The sequence below is a fragment of the Rhinolophus hipposideros genome, assembly GCF_964194185.1.
Source record: "Rhinolophus hipposideros genome assembly, chromosome: 2".
Taxonomy (NCBI): Eukaryota; Metazoa; Chordata; class Mammalia; order Chiroptera; family Rhinolophidae; genus Rhinolophus; species Rhinolophus hipposideros.
In genome coordinates this window covers 51347793-51374042 of record NC_138048.1, presented here as the reverse complement: position 1 = coordinate 51374042, position 26250 = coordinate 51347793, and the positions used below count along the sequence as shown (strand labels likewise).

The 26250-nt window shown below is 38.3% G+C and overlaps 1 protein-coding gene across 16 annotated transcripts in view; it reads right to left on the bottom strand.

Annotated features, from left to right (window-relative positions):
- RUBCN (rubicon autophagy regulator) overlaps positions 1–26171 on the bottom strand; it is a 58689-nt gene extending 32518 nt beyond the window's left edge. For 15 of the 16 annotated variants that reach the window (XM_081076154.1, XM_081076162.1, XM_081076166.1 and 12 more), the window contains exons 1-2: positions 18737–19004; positions 6946–7099 (exon numbers count right to left, since the gene is read on the bottom strand). In XM_081076154.1, the coding sequence (XP_080932280.1) occupies positions 6946–7099; positions 18737–18816 (234 nt within the window). In that variant the 5' untranslated portion in view covers positions 18817–19004. Of the gene's footprint in view, positions 1–6945; positions 7100–18736; positions 19005–26032 lie in introns of those variants that run through there. The other variant, XM_081076158.1, reaches the window with a different exon arrangement.
- Between the last annotated feature and the right edge of the window lie 79 nt (positions 26172–26250).

Here is a 26250-nt window from a genome sequence, read left to right as displayed (position 1 = left end):
ATACATTGTCATTAAGCCCCCTCAAAACACTCCCCCTCACTTCAAACACACTTATCCCATCATTCTTGCTACTTTCTGAAGCAGTTCTGGAAGTTCTCTGCTGTAAGTGTCTTTAGTTGAGCTGTCATGGCTGCCTTGATCTCCTGAATTGATTCACAACGTTTACCTTTCCTGGTCATTTTGACTTTGGGGAAGAGCCAGAAGTCACACGGTGCCAGATCCGGTGAATAAGGACACATCATAATGCTTTCATTTGATAGAAACTGCCGTACCAGAAGCGATGTGTGACATCAAACCTTTCCGTTGTGATCACGAAATACAGTGAGTGCTGCTGCCAAGTGCCATCCAATGGAGAGGCAGGGATCTTCAATATGGGAAATGGCACGTCAAACCTTAGTAACAGTGTGTGATACATTTCATCTTGTTCCGTGTATTGGGGTGTGAGCTACGGCTGAGAGGTGTGTTTTAAAGTGTGCTGTAAATCATCCTCTATTATGACAATGCTCTGTGTCACACATTGCTTCTGGTATATGGCAATTTCTGTCAAATAAAAACATTCTGGTGTATCCTCATCCATCTTATTTACTGGATCTGTCCCCATGCGACTTCTGGCTCTTCCCCAAAGTCAAAATGATGCAGGACATCGAGGCAGCCACGACAGCGCAATTAAAGACACTCATGAAAGAGGACTTCCAGAACTGCTTCAGAAAGTGGCAAGAACGATGGGATAAGTGTGTTCGAAGCAAGGGGGAATATTTTGAAGGGGATTAATGGCAATGTGTCTTTTACTGCTATAATTTTTAAAAATTTAACATTCACCATTTTTTATCACACCTCATACATATCATTTGTCTAAAGCATAGAATGTATAAGTAAGACATACAAGCATAGAACGTATAAGTAAACCATAGAATGTATAAGAGTGAGCTGAGCCCTAATATAAATTATGGACTTTGGGTAATAATGATGTGTCAGTGTAGGTTCATCAGTTGTGACAAATGCACCACTCCAGTAGGCAATGTTGATAATGAGAGAGGCTATGCATGAGTGAAGGCAGGAAGTGTAGGGACATCTCTGCACCTTCCACTCAATTTTGCTAAGAACCTAACACTGCTCTAAAAAATAAAGTCTATTAAAAAAAATTTTTTTTTAGGCTGACTAACATCCTTTAATAAACCACTTTTTTGTTTAAAAAAACTCAATGGTAAAGAAATAGATTATCCGGGGCCGTCCCAGTGGCTCAGGCGGTTGGAGCTCCGTGCTCCTAACTCCGAAGGCTGCCGGTTCGATTCCCACATGGGCCAGGGGGCTCTCAACCACAAGGTTGCCAGTTCGATTCCTCAAGTCCCGCAAGGGATAGTGGGCTCTGCCCCCTGCAACTAAAATTGAACACGGAACCTTGAGCTGAGCTGCCTCCCGGATGGCTCAGTTGGTTGGAGTGAGGGCTCTCGACCACAGGTTGCTGGTTCAACTCCTGCAAGGGATGGTGGGCTGCGCCCCTTGCAACTAATAATGGCAACTGGACCTGGAGCTGAGCTGCGACTCAGATTGAAAGGACAACAACTCAACTTGAAAAAAAGTCCTGTAAGTACACACCTTTCCCCAATAAAGTCCTGAAAAAAAAAAAGTCTCCTTATTGAACACTATTTAAAAAAAAAAAAGAAATAGATTATTCAACCACTATTGTTGAGAACACTGCCCAAGTTAGAAGTAGATCAATTTAAGCATTTTCCACAAACTATATCCCAAAATAAATTCCAGCTGGATTGAAGAACTAAATTATGAAGAAGAAGAAGAAGAGAAAAAAACCTATATAAAAAGTAAGGGGGAAAGAAAGTAAGGATTTTGGATTTTTGAATAGAAAAAAATTTTTTTCAATGTATGAAGCACAAGTATATATCAAAAAGGAACAGATTGTGGTACAAATTTTTAATTTCTCTACATAAAATTTAAAAAGACATAAATGGTCAGCATTTTTATAACAGCAAGTAAAATGAAAAAAATGTAAACAACTTGAACATTTCTCAGTATAGTACTGATTAAATAAATTAGGGTACATTCATGCAGTAATATTACACACACATTAAAAACGATGCTATATACATGCTGAAAGAGTGGATGGCTTCCCAAGTCTGCTGATCCTAAGAAGCACTTAAACTATGTAGCAGTCTACTCTCTAGAATAACTGTCTAATTAAATAGGGGCAAGACAACATTCAGAGTTAAAAAAAATACTAAAAATGTAAGTTTTATATTCATTTTATAGGATCTTTAAGTTGCTAGTCCAGTACAAAGAAAATGAAACTCTAAGTCCTATATGATGTATTATGGGGGCAGTTTATACAAGAAAGATGATATGTAATTCCGCAAGTGTATCCATACTCACAGAAAAGGTTTTGGCCCTATATCCAAACACTGTTGAATATGTAGGCTTAGATGTTTTAAATTAAAATATAAAATGTTTGAGTGATATATCTTACCACTGTTGAATTCCTTTCACTTAATCAGCTAATGATCCAGATTACGTTGTATAAGAAGGCTTTTCTTATCCTTATCAAAAATGCTAACAGGTAAATAAAATGACAAATGTTTCAATCTTGGCGGGGGGAACCAATAACTAAAGATGCTGTATGAGTGAGGAACTACTCCTACCATAAAGCTACAATAATGAAAGCTGAGTGGTGATGGCACTCAAATAGAGAACAACAGACCATAACAGAAATCCAGAAATAGATCCATGTGCCAAGGGAATTAAGCATATTCAAAATAAATTACATATGGACTGGTTTAAATGTAAGTTCATAGGAAAATAATTTAATGGCTCTTATAAACATCTTTCATGGTAAGAGATGTAACTTTTCACCTATCATATTGGCAGTTGTTTTAAGTTTAATAACACCCTATACTGGCAATGGTATGAAGAATTAAATACTGTTATACATTGGTGAGAATGTAAACAGACATAACTGCCTGGAGGGCAATTTAGCAACCACTATCAAAATTGAAATGCACATACCCCTAGCCTAAGAATTTTACCTCTAGGAATAGCCTACGGTAAAGGGCAAAATGACTTAAATACAAGGTTATTCACCATAGTTGTTACTAGCAGCAAGTGACTGAAAACAATCTAAATGTCCATTACCAGAAAACTGGTTAAATAAATTATGGCATGTGTATACAATAGAATATTATAAAACGACAGCTGTAAAAAAGAATAAAGAAGCTCTTTAGGTAATGATTTGGAATAAGTTATAAAATATATCAAGGGAAAAAAGCAAGATGCAGAATAGTGACTATAGTATGCTTTTATTTGTGTGAAAAATGAGGAAGGAAACATAGCAAAGAAAATTATTCATATTTGCTTTTATAAGCATAAAATTCCCTGAAAGGAAACTGGTAAATGAAAGTTACTTATGGGATCGGAAGGAAACAAGATGTTTCACTGCATAGGTTTTACACTTTGTGTTTTTTAACCATATAAATGTACTGTCTATTTAAAAAAATTAAATATTTTAAAGCAAGTTGTGGGTTGATATGTACAGCACAATCTTAATGTTTTAAAAAGCACGTAACAGTACAGAAAAAAAAAGAGAAAAATCTACCAAAATATTAAAGAATGATTATTACTGCTTGGTGTTGAGATTATGGGTGATATTTACTTTCATATAAATTCTTTTAGGTTATTTCCAAATTTTCAAGAAAAAAAAATATCGCTTATATATTCAGAAAAGAGCATACAGAAGTCTTTGTTTTTATTATTATTTTTTTTAATTGGACCATCTATAATGCCAAGAACAGGTTTCTTCTTGGTAGTAGAGAAAGGGGGAATCTTTTCACTTCTATTCAGCTAAGAAATCTCAGTGACTGAGTATATCCACATTTCTAAGCAGCAGAGAAGAGGTCTTGCTTTATGGAAAGAGTGAAAGGCAGCCCAGATGCAGGCTATCAAGGACATGAGATCCCTCTCAGAATATGGACAAGATGTTATAGCTTTCCTAAGGCTCTGATTTAAAAAAAAGTACATTTCGCATTCCATAACACATCCTTATGAAAGCACAGAAGAAATGACTGACATGAATCACTGTACCCCTTCCCCCTCTCCACAGGAACAACACCCAGAATAGTTTTCTGATGATGCAGCAGCCAGACCTTTGAAAGCCTTCGTCTTTAGGGAGGAAATGAAAGGGAAAACAAGTCCTTGACACAGCCCTCAATTTTTAAGTCTTCACAAGGCAGAACAAGGCAGCGATAAAATAGATATGAACCTTGTTTTTGATTCTTCCCACTAGGGTCTGCAGTTGCTCTGTGTGTGTGTGTGTGTGTGTGTGTGTGAGAGAGAGAGAGAGAGAGAGAGAGAGAGAGAGAGAGAGAGAGAGAGAGAGAGAGAGAGAGAGAGATCTGCCTGGTTTGCTCTGCTTTCACTATTAATACAACTGTTATTTTGCAGGTGATTATGTATTTTAATATTTTTCACTCTGCTGACCAGGTGTCTTCATAGATATCATCACTTTTAATAACTATAATAAGATATGTTAATATTGTTTTGTATTTACCAAGCGTCTTTCATTTGAGAATCTCATTGCCTTAATTACTATTTCATCATGACACATATTCTCTTTCTGGCACAGATAATAAAACTGCCTTGCAATATGGTTAAATGATTACTCTACATGACAATGTAAAATTAGCAATAGAACCCTTCTGCTATCGAGACACAGGTACTGTAACCACTAGAAGGCAAAGCCACGAATCTGGTAGGTATTTTGATCATCAGCCTGGGAAACTAGTATTGAGTTTTTGTAAAACATGTTGGCATGATTTCCGAGTTTCTAACTTGGAAGACTGAATAACTGGCAATGCCACAAACTAGTGTTAAACACATCAGGAGGAAGGGCAATGTCATGAGAGAAAACCAGTTTGCTTTGGGTCACGTTGTGCTTGGCCTACAGGATAAGACAGCCAGACGATCATCTATGGAAGACAGCTAGTCTTCTGGATTTGGAGTTCAGGAGAGATGTCTGAGCTGGGTTATTAGTGTATAGTGATAGTTAAAACAATGCAAGAGGATGAGACTGTTTCAGGAAAATGTATGAGGTAAGAAGAGTTAAGGACATAGGACAGAACCCCATTAAAAACTAGTATACAAGAGGAAAAGATTCCAGGGAAAGAAACTAAGAAGGGGTAGTCACAGAGGTAGGAGAAGGTCTCTATGACATCAGAAGATAATAATGCTGGAGCCATCAAGGTCTGATGATGGTCAACAGTAAAGAACATACTCGCAAGACAGAGCTCAAAGGAGAAATGTTCACTGCATTTGGTAACATGGGTGTCATTTTACTTAAACTGTAGTATCAAGATCACCAGCAGGAAGGGCAGAAACCAGATTGCAATGAAGTGAAATATTTGTTTTGTAAATTCCCATATTCATAATTATTTTTTTCATAGGACTACATGTAACGAAACTTAAAAAATAAAAGGAACAAAGGAACATTTATTACTTCCTACATGCCGTGAACTTCAGTGGGCAAATTTTCATGCTATTTCATTCAATCTTTCCATCAAACATTATGATATAAATATTACCCTCATTTTTACAGATGAGAAAAGCGAGGCTCAAAAAAGTGAAGTAATATTACCTGATAGTTAAGATTGATAACTTACTACGTTTTCTAAAGCTTTTCATGCTTTATCCCATTTAATTCTACCAACAATCCTATGAGGTAGGTAACCAGTGTTATCTCCTCATTTTACAAATGAGGAAACAGAGGCACAAAGAGCTATAAAATTTACCATAATACCATACAAATGGTGAAGCTGAGATTAAAATATGAGCAGTCTGACTCAAAAGTCTATAATTATAACTACTATGTCATTTTTCTCCCCAAGGACCTGAGCAATGCATGTGGTTTTCAATCCAGGTTCTATCTGATTCTAAAGACTTTTATCAGTCTACTACCCAATGTTACCTCGAAATTCCTAAAATGGTGTTTTAATAAAGAAGACCATTAAGAATCCAACTCTTTAAAGGATAAAAACTTTCCCTCCATCTTAAACACTCTTTAAGAGACAAGGTCTCACTTTCAGAACTTACTCTGAATAAAGAAAATCTAACCTAAGCCAACTTTTCCACTGAATTCTGAAAATATCTAACAGGAACACTGGTTTAAAGATATTGTTCAGATAATACACACATATTTTTAGAAGTGAGGGTAGCACAGTAAATCCTATCAACTATGAATACCAATTAGTTGATTAGATCTTTTCCAATGTGATTGCTAGTTGAGAATAAATTCTGTTAAAAAAGAAAGACAAGCCTGGCTTAGGGGAAAGAGTACCAGGAAAAAATACTAGGCCCTACATGGGAAGAACATGAGTGTTTGGGAACATACAATTATGTACATATTTGTGAGGTTTGATTTTTAAAAAGTAGGAGCATACCAAACCCAATAACTTACTCGATAATTTTATCCAAGCCAAACCTTATTTAAAACACTTCCAATGGAATAATTGCGAAAGACAAAGCAAAAACCATTAAATACTATTAGATTCCACTCATTTTAAAAATTCAAAGCTTATTACAGTGTTTGGGGATTTTAAGGAAAAGAAACTCAACAACATTTAAGTTTCTATTTAAAAAACGTAAGCTATAACTAAAACCACCACTCATAAGCATCAATCGTCTACAAAATGAAGCTCGTAGGATATTCTAAACATGACAATATTCTATAAATAGTTCTCAGATGTGTCCTAGGATGTTCCTAAGAGGAAAATCATAATGATTCATCATCACTGTCCTTATCCCCTTCCTCCTCCTCATCACATTACAGTCCTGCCCTCAAGGGCTCCTAGACTAGAGGCCACCTTCTCCCTGCCAACAACTTAATGCAACTCTTTCTTTCCAACAAGTGCTTCAACCAATCTGGCAAAAAAGAAAAGGTCGACATACCTGATCATGGATGAGCCCATGATAGAGGATGTTCTGCATGTCCCTGCAAAGCCGCTCCAGGCCACCATACTTGGACCAGACGTTGGGGCTGTTGGTTGACACCAAACCCTCCACAGTCGTCTTCAAATTACCCAGCAACTGCCAGTGCTCCCTCCTGCAAGAGCGTCAATTATACCAAAGGTGAGTTCACTTGTACCTAATGCTGATCATGTCAAAGAAAATCTAGGGCAAGAAACCTTCTGCCCCACATCCTAACATTCTCTCCTCTATTAATTTTTTACTTGGGCATAAGACCCTATTCTGAGAGGATTAAAGTTGTAAAGAACAATAAGATTAAAAAAAAAACCCTGGGGCGGCCGGTTAGCTCAGTTGGTTAGAGCACGGTGCTCATAAAACCAAGGTTGCCGGTTCGATCCCCACATGGGCCACTGTGAGCTGTGCCCTCCACAACTAGATTGAAACAACTACTTGACTTGGAGCTAATGGGTCCTGGAAAAACACACTTAAAATAAATAAAAGTTAAAAAACAAAAAAACCCTCACATTTACATGGAATATTATGCTTTGTAAGGTGATCTTTGTCTACTATCACTCACTGCTCACATAAGTAGCTGATCACCCTCTGTTTCTAGGAGTATGATCCATCAAAATCATTTTCTGGACAATGACTTACACGGGAAATATATCAAGGGATGAGGACATTTGCTCAAAACCAGAAATCTTCTGCCAAACAAAAAAGCCAAAAAGTGACTTTTTATTCACTGTATTTCCAAGACTAAGTACACATACCTGTACACAAATATTATGGATAAAAATACAAATTGTCCATGATTTTTCCCTCATGATTTTTTAAGCTAAAATTGAGACAAAAAGTTATCACTAAGTCACTTTGGGACATGCCCCCAAATCAGTCAACTATTCGCTTATTCTCCTGAATCATGTGAAGCACTTTAGTAGAAAAGTTTGAAAACTGCTGCCCTAGATGATTGTCAAGGTTCCTCTTAAATCCCCAGCATTTTCTCAACACAATTTCCAACCCAATAAAAACTCAAAACAAACTGCAATTGAATGAAAACAGTTGGATGCACTGAGTCAAACTGGATAATAAAAACATGAGGAGATGAGATCAAACTCCTCCTCCTGGCCCAGTTGTTATGTTGGACACTTTCCCTCGCTCCTTAATTTCTTACCTAGAATATTACTCTTTCCTCTTTACAAGGACAGTAATGAGAATGATAATAATTTCTTCAAGGAACATTCACCGCAATTATTTTACATCACTGAAATACCTACAGGGATGGGAGGATCCTGAATTAGAATCCTTTATAATTCCATCAGTACTCAGAATTAACCTCTCTTATACATTTTGTACATTTTCTGAGCCCTTTTTAAAAAGTGGATGAGTACAGTAAAGGCAGACAACATAAAATGAATGAAGCTAGGCTGGGTCTGGTATAGGAATATCATTGAAAAAGAGAAAGCCAATCTAGATTTCTGGTCAGGATGGCAGAGTAGATAAATGTTACGCTTGTATCCTCTCATGACCATATCAAAATTACAACTACAGAATAACCATCACTGAGAATCGCCTGAAGTGGAGCTGATCAGAAGTCCTACAACTAAGGATATACAGAATAAGCCACATTGAGACTGGTCACCTCCTGCGGGGGCAATTAAAAATCAGAAGGGGTATTTTGGCTGTGGGGGTACCACCTGAGGGGCAAGGGGTCCCAGCCCCACACCAGGCTCCCCAGCCCAGGGTTTCAGTGCTGGAAAGAGAAGTCTCCACAACTTCTGTCTGTGAAAACCAGCAGAGATTGTGGCTGAATGAGACAGAGGTGGTTTCTATGTCTTAGCTACTGTAAATAACGTTTCCATAAACATGGGGGTACAGATATCTTTTTTTTAAATTAATGCAGGTATCTTTTTGAGGTAGTTATTTTGTTACCTTTTGATCTATACCCAGAAGGAGAATTGCTGGATCATATAGTAGTTCTATGTTAAATATTTTGAGGAATCGCCATACTGATTTCCATAGTGACCACACCAATTTATAATCCCACCAACAGTGCACAGGGTTCTCTTTTCTCCACATTCTCACCAATACCTGTTATGGCTTGTCTTTTTTGATGACAGCCTTTTAACAGATGTGAGGTGACCTCTCATTGTGGTTTTGATTTGCATTTCCCTGGTGATTGGTGATGTGTGACCTGGTGATAGGTGATTTCCCTGGTGATTGGTGACCTTTTCATGGACCTGTTGGCCATGCCCCTGTTCTATTTCTATCCCAGTCCTCAGAGGTATCTCCTGGTCACGAAGATGCACACAGGACTGAGGTGCTCATTAAAACGCCGTTTATTGTTGTAGTGTGAGCAACTACTATCACAGAGGACAACTGACAGCCAACTTTTGCTTAAGTGACTCTCCACCTCCTATGCTTCTTCAGGGCTCGTCTGGCCTGCTGTGACTGACACAGTTTTTACGTTCCAACAGGCTCCAACCAAGTGTTGCAGGCCCGAGAGCCAGTCTGGTTCCTCAAGTTACTCTGCATATATGTGTTCTGATTCATTTGGTATTGATCTTACAAGCTCAACTGTCAAAGAACATCACGATGAGTCCTGAAAGCAGACACCAAGTACCCTATCATCCTAGGGCTTTGATTCCAAAATTACACAAAGAGCACTGAAATCCTAGAAACTCTGAACATTCAGATCTACCAACAACTTCTCTAGGCAAAACTAAAGAACTTTCTTTCCCCACAATAAAGTGTCCTTGAGATACCAAAGCTACAAAAGAATGTGGCTGTTACTCTACGATACACCAAACCATCTATATTTGGTATATGCTCTTGTAGAAAAAAGTAAAATTAAAAAAAGAATTGATTTACATAGCTAGTCTGTTCAGTGTCCTTACCTTTTTAGAATCCTTTATCCTAATGATGTAGTTATCATTTTCAGAGAGTTGAAATACTAAGTTCAATTGAAGCCCATACACAGCGGTTGGATTAATCCATTCATACCTGCAGCTTAGATGCAAGTAAGCAGATCACCATGAGAAATCAAATACCCCTCCCCATTCTTTAACCACATTTTCAGGAAGTAATGTCATTCTTTCCTAGGTTAAACCTGTTTGGTAATAATTATTTGGATAGTATCACTCTGTAGTCACATGTAACCTTTATCTGAGCACAAGCCAGGCCTTTGAAGTGTATTAGGTTCAAAGCAGCCCTTTGCAGAGCCACTTCTGCAAGTACACAGAGTGCTGTCCTTTAATTACTGTAAATTAAAAGCAAGTCTTTTTAAGCCTCTCACCCCATGCCAAGAAGAACCTGTCCTCAGTGGCAAGGGCCAGCATAATCCATCTCTACCTGAATCATTTTCATCAACAAACAATAAAGCCAGTCTCAGAATCAAGTCCTACCTTTTTCTTTTGGGAGGATTTTGACTACATTCCTCCTATAAAGAGAAACATAATTTGAATTGCATAAGCAATTCAAATAAGGATATCTAAGAAAAAACAGTTTTCCTAAATACCAACTCAGTCTTAAATTTGCCAAATCACAATTGGAAGTGATACTCAAGGTTAAAACAGAAAAGTTACAAGCAAATGTTACTTTTTAAAGTGTCACACCATATAAATAATATATAACTAATCACTAAAAATAAGTGAAATAAATAGTAAATAAGTAAATATTCTGCAATTGTAAAGTGAGATTCAATCCAAGAAACATATTGGCATGTCTTCAATCCCTAATGCTCTTTTTAGTGGTAAAAGGAAACAGCTTCAACTTAGTGGCATATCCCTTCATACCTGAATCTTAAATGCAAGATCACAAGAAATCAATACCCCTCCCCATTCTTTAACCACATTTTCAGCAAGTAAGGTCAGTCTTTGCTAGGTTAAACCTGTTTGGTAATAATTATTTGGATAGTATCACCCTGTAGTCACATGTAACCTTTGTCTGGGCACAGGCCAGTGTGTCATTTATCCAGAGTGGATTGTGGTATCTACTCTAGATCAGAGTTAAAGGTCAGGTTGTCCCAAGTCAGGTAATGATTTGATCCCTGAAAGGTGAGGCGAGGTATAAAATATCCATATGATGGAATATCGTGAAACTATTAAAATTTTTTATGAGGAAGAGTTTCTGAAGCTAATGATAGCATGGTAAAGTATAAAAAGCAGAATGTAAAATTATATTTATGATCTCTCTATACAAATACTGGAAATAATGGTACGTTAATAGTAGTTACTTTTGGTTATATGAGGGGAATGTACAGAACTGTTTAGGCCTTCCTTAAGGCTAGCAATTAATAAAGATCAATAATCTGCACAATGTTAGTAAATAAGAAAGTGGAAAGTACTATGAAGGATTTTTTAAAGTATTCAAGTATCAAGGGCATCTTACGCTGAAAGATTGTGGTTGGGCAAGCACCTGGGACTTGTAATGTCAGGAAGTACTTCCTGAAAAGAAGTTAATGGGTTCCTTCTTAAAGTAGAGAAAAACATAACTAAGTAAAATAATTATTGGTAACACTGAGGTAGCGAGAGACTACCACACTTAAATTGTGTTGAATTTTCTTATCTAGATCCATATGTTATGTTTCTAATTATACAGTATTTAACTTCTAGTGTGTGTAGTTAAATATTTGATGCTTTTTAAATAAGTAATATGCTTCTAGAAAAAACATACTTGACTCTAATATACAGTCTCTCAGTTCTGAGGCACTCAGAGGAACTAACCACTGGTCAGTCCCATCTCTTTAATGGCTGACAGCAGAATCTTAACGTCTGTGAGAGAATAAGCAGCACTTGCAAGGCCTGCTTTGTAACTTCATACCTATTAACAAATGTCTCACCAATCACACTAAATGTGACTGTCAAATTTATTAAATTTCAACAAGTAGATGTAACAAAGGAAGCAAAATCCCTTATGTTCGAAACCTAACCATCGATGGTGTACAAACTTCTTAGTATGGAGTCCCAAAATTTTCTTATCACATGGCCCCAATCTAAATACCAACTTTCTTGCGCAGGATTCTCAATTTGAATACAGTCTCTCTCTTTCTCTCTAATACACTCTATTACAAACATGCTAACCTCATGCCTACTTCCATGACTTTATTCACGCAGACCTTTCCACTTGGAATGTTTCTCTTCTTATCCCATTCAGGAGTTCAGGTTCAGCTCTAGTTCAACCTTCTCCCAAAAAGTTCTAAATAATCTGATCTGCTGTGACTCTTTTGTAGAAGCCCTATAACGTACACTGTCAATATACCATTCCCCTAATAATCCTTAAAAAAAACCCACATTGTTATTTAACAGTATATGGTTTGTTTCCTTAAGGACAGGGACCATGTCTTTTTCTGTTTCTTCAGTATTTTTAATAAGCGGAGAGAAAATGTCTTTCAGTGGAAAGAGAACAAGCTTCACAGCCAGGCAAACCTAAATCTGAATCATAGCTCTCCACAAACTGGCCGTGCATCCTTGGGGAAGCCATTTAAACTCTCTAAGCTTCAATTCCCTCATTTGCAAAATGGAGAAAACAACAACTGCTTCAGTGAGTAGAGAAATCTATAGAAATATTCCTTCCCTTTTCTCTGTCCTTTTCTTTTTCCTTGCATAAATCTAATAAATCCAACTAAAGCAGAAGGGGTACCTCCTAGAAAGCCTTCTTACCCATTCTGCTTCAGAAACAATTCTGCCAAAAACTCTATGGGATTGGACAGTCTGCAATATAACTAAGACTGGTCACAGGGTTCCACATCCAAAAAATATCTCAACTACATTTAAACCAGGGTCAAACCTATTAGTAAGCACAGATTCCAAGGCCTTGTTTCTGTTCACGGTGCTCCCACTGAAGCAGCAAAGCTAGGAAAGGCTTCCTCGGTATTGGATACACCTTACGTATAACAGAGACTCAAATCTGCTTACTTGATAGAATGGAAGAAACACAAGTTTCACTGCAACACAAGAAGGTTGATTTTATGAGACATATAAGAAAGCCAATCTCATTACCTTATAGTCACACCTTATGTGGTCTGGGTAGCAGAGTGCTTTGCAAGCAAGACAAAGCAGGCACATGCAACCACTTCAACAGCGAAGGCACAGGAGCAAAGAGTGCTTCAGTGGTCACAGTTTTAGCGATACTATTGTAAAGTGAAAGGTAGTTAGCATTAGAACTAACACTAAACTATCTTAAAAACTGCTGAGGGAAGGAAAGAGCAAGAGAACATTATAAAAATCATTTTTAAAAGATGACAGAATTAAGACTAAAGCAAACTAGAACAACTAAATAGAGAAAAAAAACCCTTGGAAAATTTTGAACTCTCCAAAGGCTCCAGAGGAGGCAAAAATAAAACCATGGTGTTGAAGCAAGGCGGAAGAGGAATCATTATGCCATCATTATGACTTACTGCTTTCTTCTCAAAAGTATCCAAATGAAGGAGCTCACGGGGAGACCGTTTTAGAATCCTTGAGAAATTAAGGGATTCTGCAGAGTATTTTCTAGTCAAAAATCAATCATCTCTGATGTAGTATAGAATTATACACTTGAAACCTATATAATTTTACTAACCAATGTCACCCCAATAAATGTAATAAAAATTCCCCCCAAAAAATCAATCATTGCATCAGTCCTACAATCCAGCAGGATTCCAGTGAGTTTCACTGGCAGAGGCCATGGCTCCACAAACTTTGAGAGAGTTTGCCAAGTCCCTATTTAGTCACTACAATTTATTACTTCCTTTAATAACCTTTCCTCCCAATCATGTGTGGGTTCAACTTCAAGTGATCCCAATCCAGAGGAACTAAAAACATGTAAGCAGGCTATCATTGTGTCTTGAAAAATTCAGATTTACATCTTATAGCAGCACTGTTCCACTGAACTTTCTGCGATGCTGGAAATGTCCTATATCTGTTTTGTCCTATATGGCAGCCACTAGCCACCGTGGCCATTAAGCACTTGAAATCTGGGTAGTGTGACTAAAGAACTGAAATTTTAACTTCTACATAATTTTAATTAATTTAAACTAAAATGACCACATGGGGCTAGTGGCTATATGTTGGACAGAGCTGTCCTATAACCACCCATGTAGGCTGGTGAAACTTACCAAGATTACAGAACAAAACAAAAACCAGAAAAAAAAATCCACTTAGTAGAAGTGATAAAGCAGCTATAAAAAGCGGAACAGCTGTGGGGACGGTAGATACTGAGAAAAACTGCACTGCAGGGTCCCTGCTGTCAGCTGATACATCTCCTCTTCCTGAGCTCTGACAATAGCATTTTCCCCAAAAGGCTTCAGGAGTATGTGTCTGTGGGGCTTTTTGTACTGATAATTGGGCTAGCGTTATGGATTGCTCAAAAACCTTGTGAACGTCCTGCTTTGCTACCAGTGCTTTACAGACCATCAACTCCTAGCACGGTCAAAGAAAAAAGGGGAAGGGAAGAAAATAGAAAATGAAGATAAATGTGAAAAAGTGAAAATGAATAGGGAGAAAGGGAAAAAAGAGGCCCTTTCACTGGCAACACTACCACTGGCACCTGCCCAACCATGAGAGGCACGACCAAATTGTTCTTGTTTTCATTCCTTGAACAAATATTCACACCAATTATATGTCAGGCACTGTGTTACGAGCTGTTTGTGGTAGCTAAAAAGGAAGAGTCCCCATCTCTCAGAATATTCAGAATGCAATGAGGAAAATGGGCACTTAACATAGAAATGCTATGAAATGAGAAGTGCTGTAATAACAGAGACGCAAAGGTTAGGGAAGGATGCCTTCCAAAGGAGTATTTACAGGACGACTAAGAGCTTCCCAGGCAGAGGAGGAGGTACTGCAGGGAATGTAGAGGAACAAGAATGAGAATGGTGAGAAAGGAGATGTGCGAGAGAGTGAATGCCATGCTTTTGTAACTGGGAACTTAGAGACTAAAGTACAGATTGAATACCAGGGGAGAAGTTTTGACTATTTTATATCTTTAATGAGAAACCACTGAACATTTCCGAGCAAAATCCTATTAGTAACTTTGCTTCTGAAAAATTAAGCTGGTAGCAAGTACGGAGGCTGACTAAATTCAGATTGGGAGATTAGTTAAGAGACTACTGAGACAATCCACAATGACAGATAATAAGGGTCTAGAGTGAATATTTTGCTTATATCTGCCCAGAATTCATGTCCCTTTCTTTTGGTAACAGAACCTCAATTTTCCACAGGGAAATCACACCTCTGCCACTTCCGATGCTCCATGTAGTTCTAAAAAAGTATCACCCTATCTCCGGATTCAGGGTTGGGCACATAATTTAGGCCTGACTGAGCAACATCTTCCATACCCTGGAACAGAAACATAGGATGGTTCAAAAAGAGCCAGCCCAGATTTTTGCTTTTTGTGTATTTATTAGGATTATGTTTTTGTTGTTGTTGGGATTGCTAAACTTGAAGTTGCTAAGGGTTATCCCGTAGAAAAGTTTGCCTGAGAATGAATCCAACACACCTTAATGAAGGGACACACCATAGACAGGGACAAATTCATGTTTAAGCACGCACCTACATTTGGCCATTCCTGAAACAATACTACTCCCTGGATTTTTTGGTAATAAAAGCAGATATATTTGGAAACGGAGAAAAAAATAATGCTTCAAGAGGAAAACCAGGAACACAATTCATAAGATCTGGTGACTGCTTGGATATGGGAAATGAAGAAGAGGGAAGTATCAAATTTCACTCTGAGGCTTCCAGCTTGGTTGATTGAGTGGAAAATTCTATTAACTGAGATAGAAAACAGAAGAGGAAAAGGTTTCGGTCAATGGAATGAGCTCAGTTTAGAGACACTAAAAAAGTATCTTAATACTTGAATTCTGAGTCTGGATCACTGCGCCAGGAAAACTGTACATGTAGCTGTGTTCAGAAGTAGAGTGCCCTAGCCCAAGGCAATCTAGGCGAACAGACAATGAAGGCTAGAAGAACCATTCCTTTAATTGTCTAGTAGTTTCACCAGACAATCTCCAAATAACTGGCATTTAGGAAACCCTAGGGAAAGGGAAGTAGCATCCCTAAGCACCAGCCTTTTGCTAGAGCGATAACTAGCTAGATGGAAAACAACAGGGGAACCTATGAAAGAAGTACACTCCAAGGATGAAGTTAGGAAGTTAGGAAGTTAAAACCTAAGCTAACAACCCACTCTTCAGTGTGCTCAACTCAGGTAGAGGAGCCATGGAAGGAGGAAGAACAAGCTATTCCATGGCAAACAGCAACCAGAAGAGCACACAGCCACCTTTTTCAAGAAAACTGGGGCAGGGGACAGAAGTAAGCATTTTTTGCACTTAGTACATACCAGGCACTCTGAGGAACTTGATCAGCACCTTGTCTTATCAAATCCTCACAAATTACTAGTCAGGAAGGCATTATTCTTACCCCTCTGACAGCATAAGCTAAGTTAAGCAGTAGAACCAGGATTCAACTGCAGATCTATCTGGCTATAAAGCTTATACACATTTCACTACATCAACTGCTTTCCGAGAATATACTGAAAAGTTTTATCCTTTATACATAACAAATGATGCCATCTCATCAAGAAGATGTTTTTCTGAATTGGGTGTTTTAATGGCCATAGAAAGGTTAGGTTTGCAGTGACCCAGCCACAATGCCTCAATTCTCTGGCACAAGGCATTTATTTACCAGTTGTCTATGTGGAGCTTAGGCCATTAGTGCCATGAGGCCTCATTAACACATTCTGAGTTAACCGACAGAAAGTAGGCTATAGAACAGTAGGAGTGACTTTGTGGGAATAATTTCACTGTTGCAATTAAGTTTTGATTAGAGTTTCTTGGTTAAGAGGCAAGCATGGAAAAAATAATAGACAGAAAAAGATACCTGCAAAAGAGCTACCCTAGTGGCCTGAATGGCAGGCAAAGAATGCTATCAAATTCACTATCTTATACATTTCTTTTTCACTATACATTAGCAAAGTGAGAGGCAGCATCGCATAGGTATTAAAAGGGCAGACTCTGGAGCCAGATTGCCTGGGTTTGAATCCCAGTTCCACCAGTGATTTACTGTCTGACCTTGGCAAGTTATTTATCCTGTCTCAGTTTCCTCATCTGTTAAATGGTGATAATAGAGTACCTATCTCATCTAGTTGTTATGAAGATTCAATAAGTCAATACTTGTAAGGCTCTTGAGCAGTCCTGGCATGTCGTAAATAAGTTTGTTAAGTATATTAAGTAAATAACTAACTCAGCTGGATGTCTGGCTAGACAGGGAGGAAATTTGAATTTGAATTTCCAATCTCACCTCTCCCACATGAACTGGTAGAGAGAAATAAAAATAACCCTAAAATTTGTTTAGAATTTGTATGGGACCTCTTCCATGAAGCATTTCACAGGCATCTGGAGGAAGAATAGATAGCCAAATATACACAAGCAGAAACTGAAACCTGGAAAAGGGAAGTGAGATGTTCAGTTTCACTGAACACATCATTCATAGACCTCGGGCTGGGACCCCAGTGTACTGTCAGTCCAGGTTTTGTACCGTAGGACACAGACTAACTGTCCACCTAAAACAGCCAGGTCTTCACCCAGGAACATCTCGCTAATTTTCTCTTGTTGATATTTTCTCAAAGGTAAATAGTTTATGTCCAATTTTTGGACCCCAACTGCTCCTGAGACCATACCTATATCCGAATGCTTTAAAAAGTCAAACAAGATTCCCTCAAGCCACAGTCCCGCTTTATCCTGTCTCTATTGCAGATTTTTAGGAGTTGAAGACCAGGGGCTGCCAGTTGGCTCAGTTGGTTAGAGCGCAGTACTCATTAGCATCAAGGTGGCGGGTTGGATCCCCACATGGGCCGGTGAGCTGCCCCCCTCCACAACTAGCCTGAAATCGACGACTTAACTTGAAGCTGAGGGGTCCTGGAAAAACACACTGTTCCCTAATATTCCCCAAGATAATAAAAAAAAAGACTTTAATACCAGAATCATCAATAAAGCAAACCCTAAATATGGGAAGCACCTCTACAGAGTCCAGGTCACCATTTAAAGTAATTTTTAAAATCTTAAACCCTCTAATTTCTAGAAGGTATGAACTGGACAATAGTTATACATAAATAAACGTGACACCGTTTAGTTACATGGTGGGGAAGGAGTGAAGGGTTTGAAGATGAAAAGGACACGACAGAGAGGCCCCGCCACGCGGACAGCGATCCAGCACCGGCAAAGGGCGGGGACACAACTTTTCGTCTTATTAGCGAGCCCCCACCCGCAAAACCACTGCCATTACAACCGCCCACTTTAATCCACAGGCCTTCCTGGTTTTCTTCCTCACACTCATCCCTGCCATTCCTAATGCCTAACCTCTGCTCCCAGAAATTCTTCCAACCTCAACCTTCTTAACATTGGCACGACGTGCTGTCACCGCAAGCTTCAGCCAGGGCGCCAACCTTGTGCCCTACTCCGACCTACACACCCTGGCCTGTAAATCTCTCCGCAGCACCTCTTAATAGTCACCTCCTCTCCGGCAGCCTCGGCTCTGAGCTTCAGCCACTTCTGCTCCTCCTGCCGCCGACATGTCCCATCCACCCTCCCTCACCTTCACTAAGCCGGTTCCCTCCTCGGTCTCATCCCCTGCCCTGCCCGTCCCTCCTCTCAGAATTTCTTTCCAAACAAGTCGCCCACAGCAGTCGCCCTCATTCACATCTGTAGCACCTGGCACGGCTCCGCACGCACTCCGACCACTCCCAAGCCTCCGAATACTTCAGCTTACCCATCCACTCCGGATTCCCCGGCCCCTTCCCAGCCCACCTGCTCTCCTCCGGCAGGCGCTCCTCGCAGCCGCCCAGCTCCATTCCCGCGCGCTCTGGCTGCATCCGGGGCTGCGACATCGCCTCCTCTCTGAAGAGAGGCGTCCCTGCCGCTTCGCCCCTCAGGGCTCCCGGAGCCCGTCAGTAACCAAGGAGTGACCCACGGCGGCTGGACTCAGGGTGATGCACAACACCCGGATGACGGCAGCGGCGGTGACTGCTGTCTCAGCTGCGGTTTCTAGTCCAGCCACCCCCCCACTTCCGGCTCCAAAAACTACAACTCCCAGAAAACACTTCGAAGGCCCGGCATGCACTGTTCTATCCAATCCGAAGCCGCTCTGGTCGCGGACTGCAGACCCTGGCGGCGTGGTTTTGGGAGTGCACCGACTGAAACGCCCACTAACGCTAGTCTCAGGAATCCCTACTGATGTACACTCTTACACGCTCCTGTCACGCTGGGACCGGACTCGGGTCAGTGGGCTGGACCGGGAAATAATGCTGGTTAGTATAGTTAACCCCGCTTCCGCCTACACTGATTTAATACTTGGTGGTGGTGTTTGGGGACCTCAACCATTTTGATGAAGAGCTCACAAACTCAGAAGTTGACAGGTTACTTTGGGATCACACGGAAGAGCAGGAGGCGAAAAGTTTTGGGGAAAGGTTTCCTGGAGGACTGATGTCAGAGCAGAGTTTTTAAGGATGCGTGTGAGTTAGCCAGGAGAATAATGAAAGAAAAAGTGGAGAGGGCAGCATAGCACTAATGTGAGGAAGGGATCTAGGTTAACTCCCATCAAAAACTAGTTACTCTCTTAAAAATGATAATGGGACTTTCAGGAATTTTCAAACCTGAGATAACTTTTTGTGTGTGTGAGTTAAAAGTGAAATGAAAGAGCCTTTTAATGCAAATTATGATTTCCAACTTCCACTTACATAAAAAAAAAAAAACTTTGTTCAAACTTTCTCATAGTTTCCTAATAAAAGGTTATCCTTTTTAAGAAAGAGGCAGTGTTAGTCATTGGGATTTCACTACCTTCTGTTTCTACAAATATGTGAACTTCATTGTTTGCCATACCGGGTAATCCCAAATGATCTTAACATGATCTTAACATATTTACATGATCTTAACATATTTACATGAAAGTCAGCTTTATTGGAAATTCTAGAACTATAACTGTACTAAAAGTTCTGAAAAACAGGATTTTCATCACATGTCCAAGTCTGGGTTTACATGTATTTTCTTTAAAGCAGTCGGTGAATAAACAGGACAACCTGCACTAGCTATTTGCCCAACCCCCCATCCCATCCCTCTGCTTTCCCTCACCCCAGGTAGCCATATTCTGAATCCCTTGTTTATGATTTCAGTGCTTCCTTTTTATACATTTTGTTTGCATCTATCTACGTTCCTAAAAAGTATTATTTTTAAATTTGATGTGTTTTAACTTTATTAAAAATGGTATTAAGCTGTATTTATTCTTTGAGGCCCATTTTTTCCCCCTTAATATAACATTGATAAGATTTATTCATATTGTTGTGTGTCACTATAGTTAATTGATTTTGACTGCTGTATTAATAGTCCATTGTGTGAACATACCAGTTTATTCATGCTGGTGTATTTCATTGATAGGCATTTGGGTTGTTTCCAGCGTTATTGCTATTGTAAACAGTGCTGCTATGAATATTATTTTACATGTCTCCTCTTGTATATAAGCAAGGGTTTCTCTTGGATACATACCTAGGTCTTAAAGTTATTGTCTAGCTTTTGCTTTGAATGGTGGGTTTGTACTTGCACAGCTTTTAAAGTAACTATAGTTATAGTTTTGAAATCATAACTGATTATAATGTTATTTAAAATAATTAACCAAATGAAAATGGGCCATGTATGGAAAATGATGAGAACATGTCACAAATCAAAGATTATTAATTTAATTTTGTGAATCTGGGGTCCAAATGCAAAAAATTGTGAACTATGCAAAAATATCTAGCACCAGGTTTCAATAAATATCACATAAGTGAAATGGCCTTAACTTAGCAATTGCTTGATGGGTTAATATTTTAAAAGTCTAAAAACCTGAAGAAGTGTATTTGATCTTGGTCAATCTATTTGTTTTCAAGATCAGCAGGATGTTATTTTTATGAAAACATTAGTAGGTCCTAAAAATCCACTGGCAGAAAGCCAATTTCACTTGAGAATCAGTTATTCAAATAACAGATTGTTAAAGTTCACTACATTTACCTATTTGCCAAAAACTTGGTTTTAAGAAATAGTCTTCTTGAATATATTCAAGAAATATCAGTTATAGTCATGAATAACCTGAACTAATCACAGATTAACAATAAGACAAAACCCGATTGAAGGACAATCTATGCAACAACTGCCTTCAATCTTCAAAAAATGTAAATATCGTAAAAGACTAAGAGAGGCACACAAACTTTTTTAGATTAAAGGAGATAAAAGAGACAGGACAAAGAAATGCAACATGTGAACCTGGATTGGATTCTAGACTGGAAAAAAATATTGCTATAAAGGATAATTATTTATTTATTAGGATAATTGGCAAAATTTTTTTTTTAAATTTATTTATTGGGGTGACAATTGTTAATGAATTGGCAAAATTTTAATATAGATTATATACATACATCAGAGAACAGAATTGCATCAATGTTAAACTTCCTACATTTGATCATTTTAGCATGGTTATGTAAAAGAATATCCTTAGAGCTATATTCTGTAAAGTCATAATGTCTGCAACTTACTCTCAGATTTCCAACAATGAATAATAATAATTTTAGCTATCTATCTATATATAGAGAAAGCAAATGTGGCAAAACTAATAACTGGTGAATCTTGGTGAAGGCTATATGAGTATTGCATCGCTGTTAACCACTTTTCTTTAGATTTTAAATAGGATTTCTAAAATCCTTTTTAAAGAATTTCTAAAATCCTTTTTAAAAAACGAGCAAGTACTTAATATAGTTTATTTTCTTATGACTGCATCCTAGTCAATATAACCAAAATTTTAGTGTTTCCCATGGAAATTTCTTAGTTTATAATGATTAATTTTGAGTATATTTTAAGTTAATGTCTGTTTTTTCCACAGTTTAGCATTGTTAAGTTTTTAGTCAATTTTGCCAAGTGAACAATTCAGTGACTACCAAATTTACTGAAATTCCTTTTTTATTCTTTCCTCTTTTCTTTCATTAATAAAGCTTATTAAAGTTCATATTAGAGGAGATGATTTTAAAAGTTTTTGAAGAATTTTGCCAAGTTTTAATTGGTTTCTATTTTGCCTTTACACAAACATTTCCACTGCCTTGAAGTATTTATTGGTTCATTTATTCAATTACGTATGAAGACTCATTGCCAGCTATAGGCAATGCATACAACTCTAAAATTTAAAAAGTTTCAATAATAATTTTGAAAATCTGATTTCTGGACTGAGCAAACCTTAACACATTTGAGCAATGTTCAACGTGTCTCTGTCGTAGCTCCCTGCCACTCTAGCTGGAAAACTGGGCCAAGAGAAGGGATCCTCTACTGAGGGGAAAGAGAGAGATGAGAGTTAGTCCAGCCTGGGCTCTTCATCCCAGAGCAAGGAGGCGAAGGGGCAAAAAGAGAAGAAGCATAGGAGAAGGATAAATGCCTAAAGACCCCATGACCCTAGAGTCTTGGCTCTCCAGACGCTCCTAGGCTACCAATCTATTTAGTACAAATTGAGGGGTTTTTTTGTAAGAAATAGGGGGAAATTGTGTGATTTACATAAATTTGTGTAGCTTTAGAAAATTCCACAATTAGTCCTTCAGTGAACTGGCCTAGAACCCTTGGTTGACAGGGCCCCTACTCTGCTCAGAGAAGACAAAGCCTAATAAGGAGTGAGCTAGAGCTCCTACCCCTGAGTCTAGGAAGAATTCCCCTTCAAGTTCCCCTGCCTACCCAGACCTGTTGCCCTAGTCAGAGAAAACTGATGATGGTCAGGGACTTAGAGACCAGTAATGCTTCCAGCTATGCCTGCAAACCTGCCTGTATGTTCTCTGCTGTATCACTGTGCTGTGGAGCACAGGGTCTTGCACAAACTAGAACCTCGAACTCCATTTGAATAAATGAACAGAGGAATCCTGAGATCAAAAGACAGAAGACTAGAACAGCTAGAAAAACTTAGAACAAAGGAAAAGGGCAACACAAAAGAGGAACAGGATACTATAGTAAAGTGGCAAAGAAAAAGTTATTACAGCAGAAAACAATGGCAGAGGGGGGTAGAGTAAGAAGAACTGAGCAGAAAAGAGGGGAAAAAAACTGTGCTGTATATATAAGTAGCTTAAGAGAGTTAGGTATCATAATAATAGTTATATCTAACTGATCCATATTATACCTAATACAAGTTACAGCCAACTCCCTTATTACACTAATATACTAGTATAATAAACATCAGTGTTTGAATTCTACAACTCCTCTTCTGAAAAACAAAAGAATTGATACCAAAATTACACAAAGACATTACAAGAAAAGGATATAACACACCGATATTGCTCGTGAAAAGAGAAACAATAGCCTTGACAAAATATTAGTAAACCAAATCCAACAATATATTAAAAAAATAATAAACCATGACCAAGTAGTTTTATCTTAGAAATGCATGGGTGATTTAACATTTGAAAATCGGTCAATGTAATTCACCACACTAATAAATTTAAAAAGAAAAACCATTTGGTCATCACAATAGATGCAGAAAAAAAAGCATTAGACAAAATTCAACATTCACTCATGATTAAAACTCTCAGTAAACAAGGAGTAGAAGGGAACTTCCTGAACTTGATAAAGGGCATCTACAAAAAAATCTAACATCATACTTAATGGTGAAAGACTAAGTGCTTTCCCCCTGGGGATGGGGATAATGAGACTAAAATGTCCACTTTCACCACTCCTATTAACCGTAGTACTGGAATCCCCAGTCAGTGCAATAAGGCAAGAAAGAGTAAAAGGCATAATTATTGAAAACAATTATGTTGAGTGAAATATTCCACATAAAAAGGAGTATACTGTATGATTCCATTTCGATAAAATTCTAGACAATTCAAATTAATCTATAGTGACAGAAAACATACCAGTGGTTGCTTAGATAGTGGTTGGGGGAAGGATTATGAAGGAGCACAAGAAAACTTTTGGGGATGATAAATATATCTGTTATCCTCATTATGGTGGTGTTTTCACAGATTTATACACTGTACACTTTAAATACGTCTTTTATTGTCTGTCAGTTATACCTCAATAACGCTGTAAAAAGGGAGGCTTAAAAGACATCAAACTAATAAAAAAAGTTAAGGTTTATATACATAAGAGTTGTGCTTACTTTTGAAGAGAATGTAGGTCTTTTGTGAAAAGATAGCCAGTACATGTTAATTGAAAAGTAGAATGTTGTTAAGGTTGCTGGATTTAGCAAATAAAAATATAAGACTCCCAGTTAAATTTGAATTTCAGATAAACAGCAAATAATTGTTTAGTATAAATTATCCTAAATATCGTATGCAACATACTGTAGCAAAAACTTTTTTGCTGTTTATCTGACACTTGGGACAAACTTATACTAAATAATTGTTCCTTATTTATCTGAAATTTCAAATTAACTGATCCTGTATTTATCTGGCAATCCTAGATATTGTCTTATCTACAATATATGAATTCAAGCCTCTAAAAGGGCAGCTGCTTGAATTCTGTGTTTATTTTGACTTAAGTGAAGCTGCTGAACTACTGTATTCCAGACACACAATGGCTGCATACTTAGTGTCCAGTACAGTGCCTCATTCACTGCAGGTGCTTAGAAAATAGTTTTTGCTTTGCAAGCTTGTGAAAATTGGGACTGCATCCATCTTGCTCACCATTTTATCTATCCCCAGGGCCTATTACAATGCCTGGTACTCAATGACTATATGATTAAATGAATAATTGCCTCTCATGCTCCAGAAAATGTCAGGGTTGACCTTGTTGCTCCAGCCTTTGTTGCTCGACTTTTTGGACCAACCCTGGTGCTGATTTCTTGGCTTGTCTCCCTCTTCACTGTTGCTGTGTCTCGGGTTGCTGTTTTGTGTTTTGTGTGTGACTGACCTATCCTTACCTAGAATGCCTCTTGTTTTCCCCTTTGGAACCTGGGTGATTTCTCTGAGACTCTGAGACCCCACAGCTCTTGGGGAAAATGTGAAAGTCTGAAACACGATTGCTTATGAAATATTGGGGTATGTTCCCTTTAGACCTAAGGAGATTTGGGATGGGGCTTAGTTTTGGGGAGAAGACCAGAATAAAAGGGAATCTTTATATACTAGTTGTGAGAAGGATTTTATACAATTGGGATTTTTATTATCTGTCCTATAAATACCTGAAGTACAAAAATACATCCAAATTCTAAATGCATTATTTTGTTCCGTAAAATTAAGAAGTTAATCGAAGGTTTCTCCCTGTATTTTACACCCACAAATAAGCAGAGATTGTAGAAGTTTTTATTCTTAATTCTGAGGAATAATTAAGTATAACATATTGTAGTATAACTACTTCCTTGTTTTGAAGATGGGTATGAGGTCCATTCTCCCAAGTTCATGCAGTGATCACATGACTTAAGTGAGTGAAAAAATACCACTCAGTAAAGCCTAGGTCTCCCTTGTACTTTTATCTTTATAACCCAGTTTCCCTCGTTCTTAGCAGTTAGGAAAGAGTGGCAGCTGCAGGGTGCAATAGTAGTAAAATCAAGCACATTGTGCTAAAAACTACCCACTACTCTCCTTGACATGCCAAATATTGTTCTTGGGTCTTTTTGAGTCCAAACCTTCCTCCACCATTAAAGTTTCTTTTACCCCTTCATAGGTATGTCCTTGCCTGATTCACCCTTCTTATATGGTTATATTTTCGTCTTGGGAAAATATTAAGTACGGGCTACTGTAGTTTTGAGATATTTTAGGTCACTGGTTCCTTTCTATGCAAAAAGAAATTTTAGAAAGTGGAGAGGAGAAAGGTGGCAGAGATTTCTAAATGGACAGAATACCTGCGCCCGGTTTTTTCCATAGATACCAATGTTTTAGATAGTTTTACGCTGTTATGAAGGTGATATAAACTAAATGCTTCCACACAAGTACAGTGGAGGAGAAGGTAAGAAGAGAGGGAATATCACGTTTTGTAAGTAGAAAAGTTACTATGAAAGAATTCGTTAAATATTAATATTTTCCTATAGGGACGATTAGAAAGAAAATGAATCCTATGAATTCCCAACGCAAATGAATTAGAGAAAAATGCAGCCGAATAAGCAGAGGTACTTACCCCTCTTCCAAGGGAAGATGAGGTCTTTCTTATTAAAGTAGCGAGTGCCGTGCACGATGTTTTGAGAATACAGGTTGAGAAATGGTACAGACAGGGAAAACGTTAGCATTTACTTTTATTGGTATGGTGACGCAAGAATTGTCACTGCAGCTTTTGCTTTGCGTCCAGACGTGGCGACTCTGCATGCTGCAGGTGGAGGAGCTGGCCACGGAGAGGGG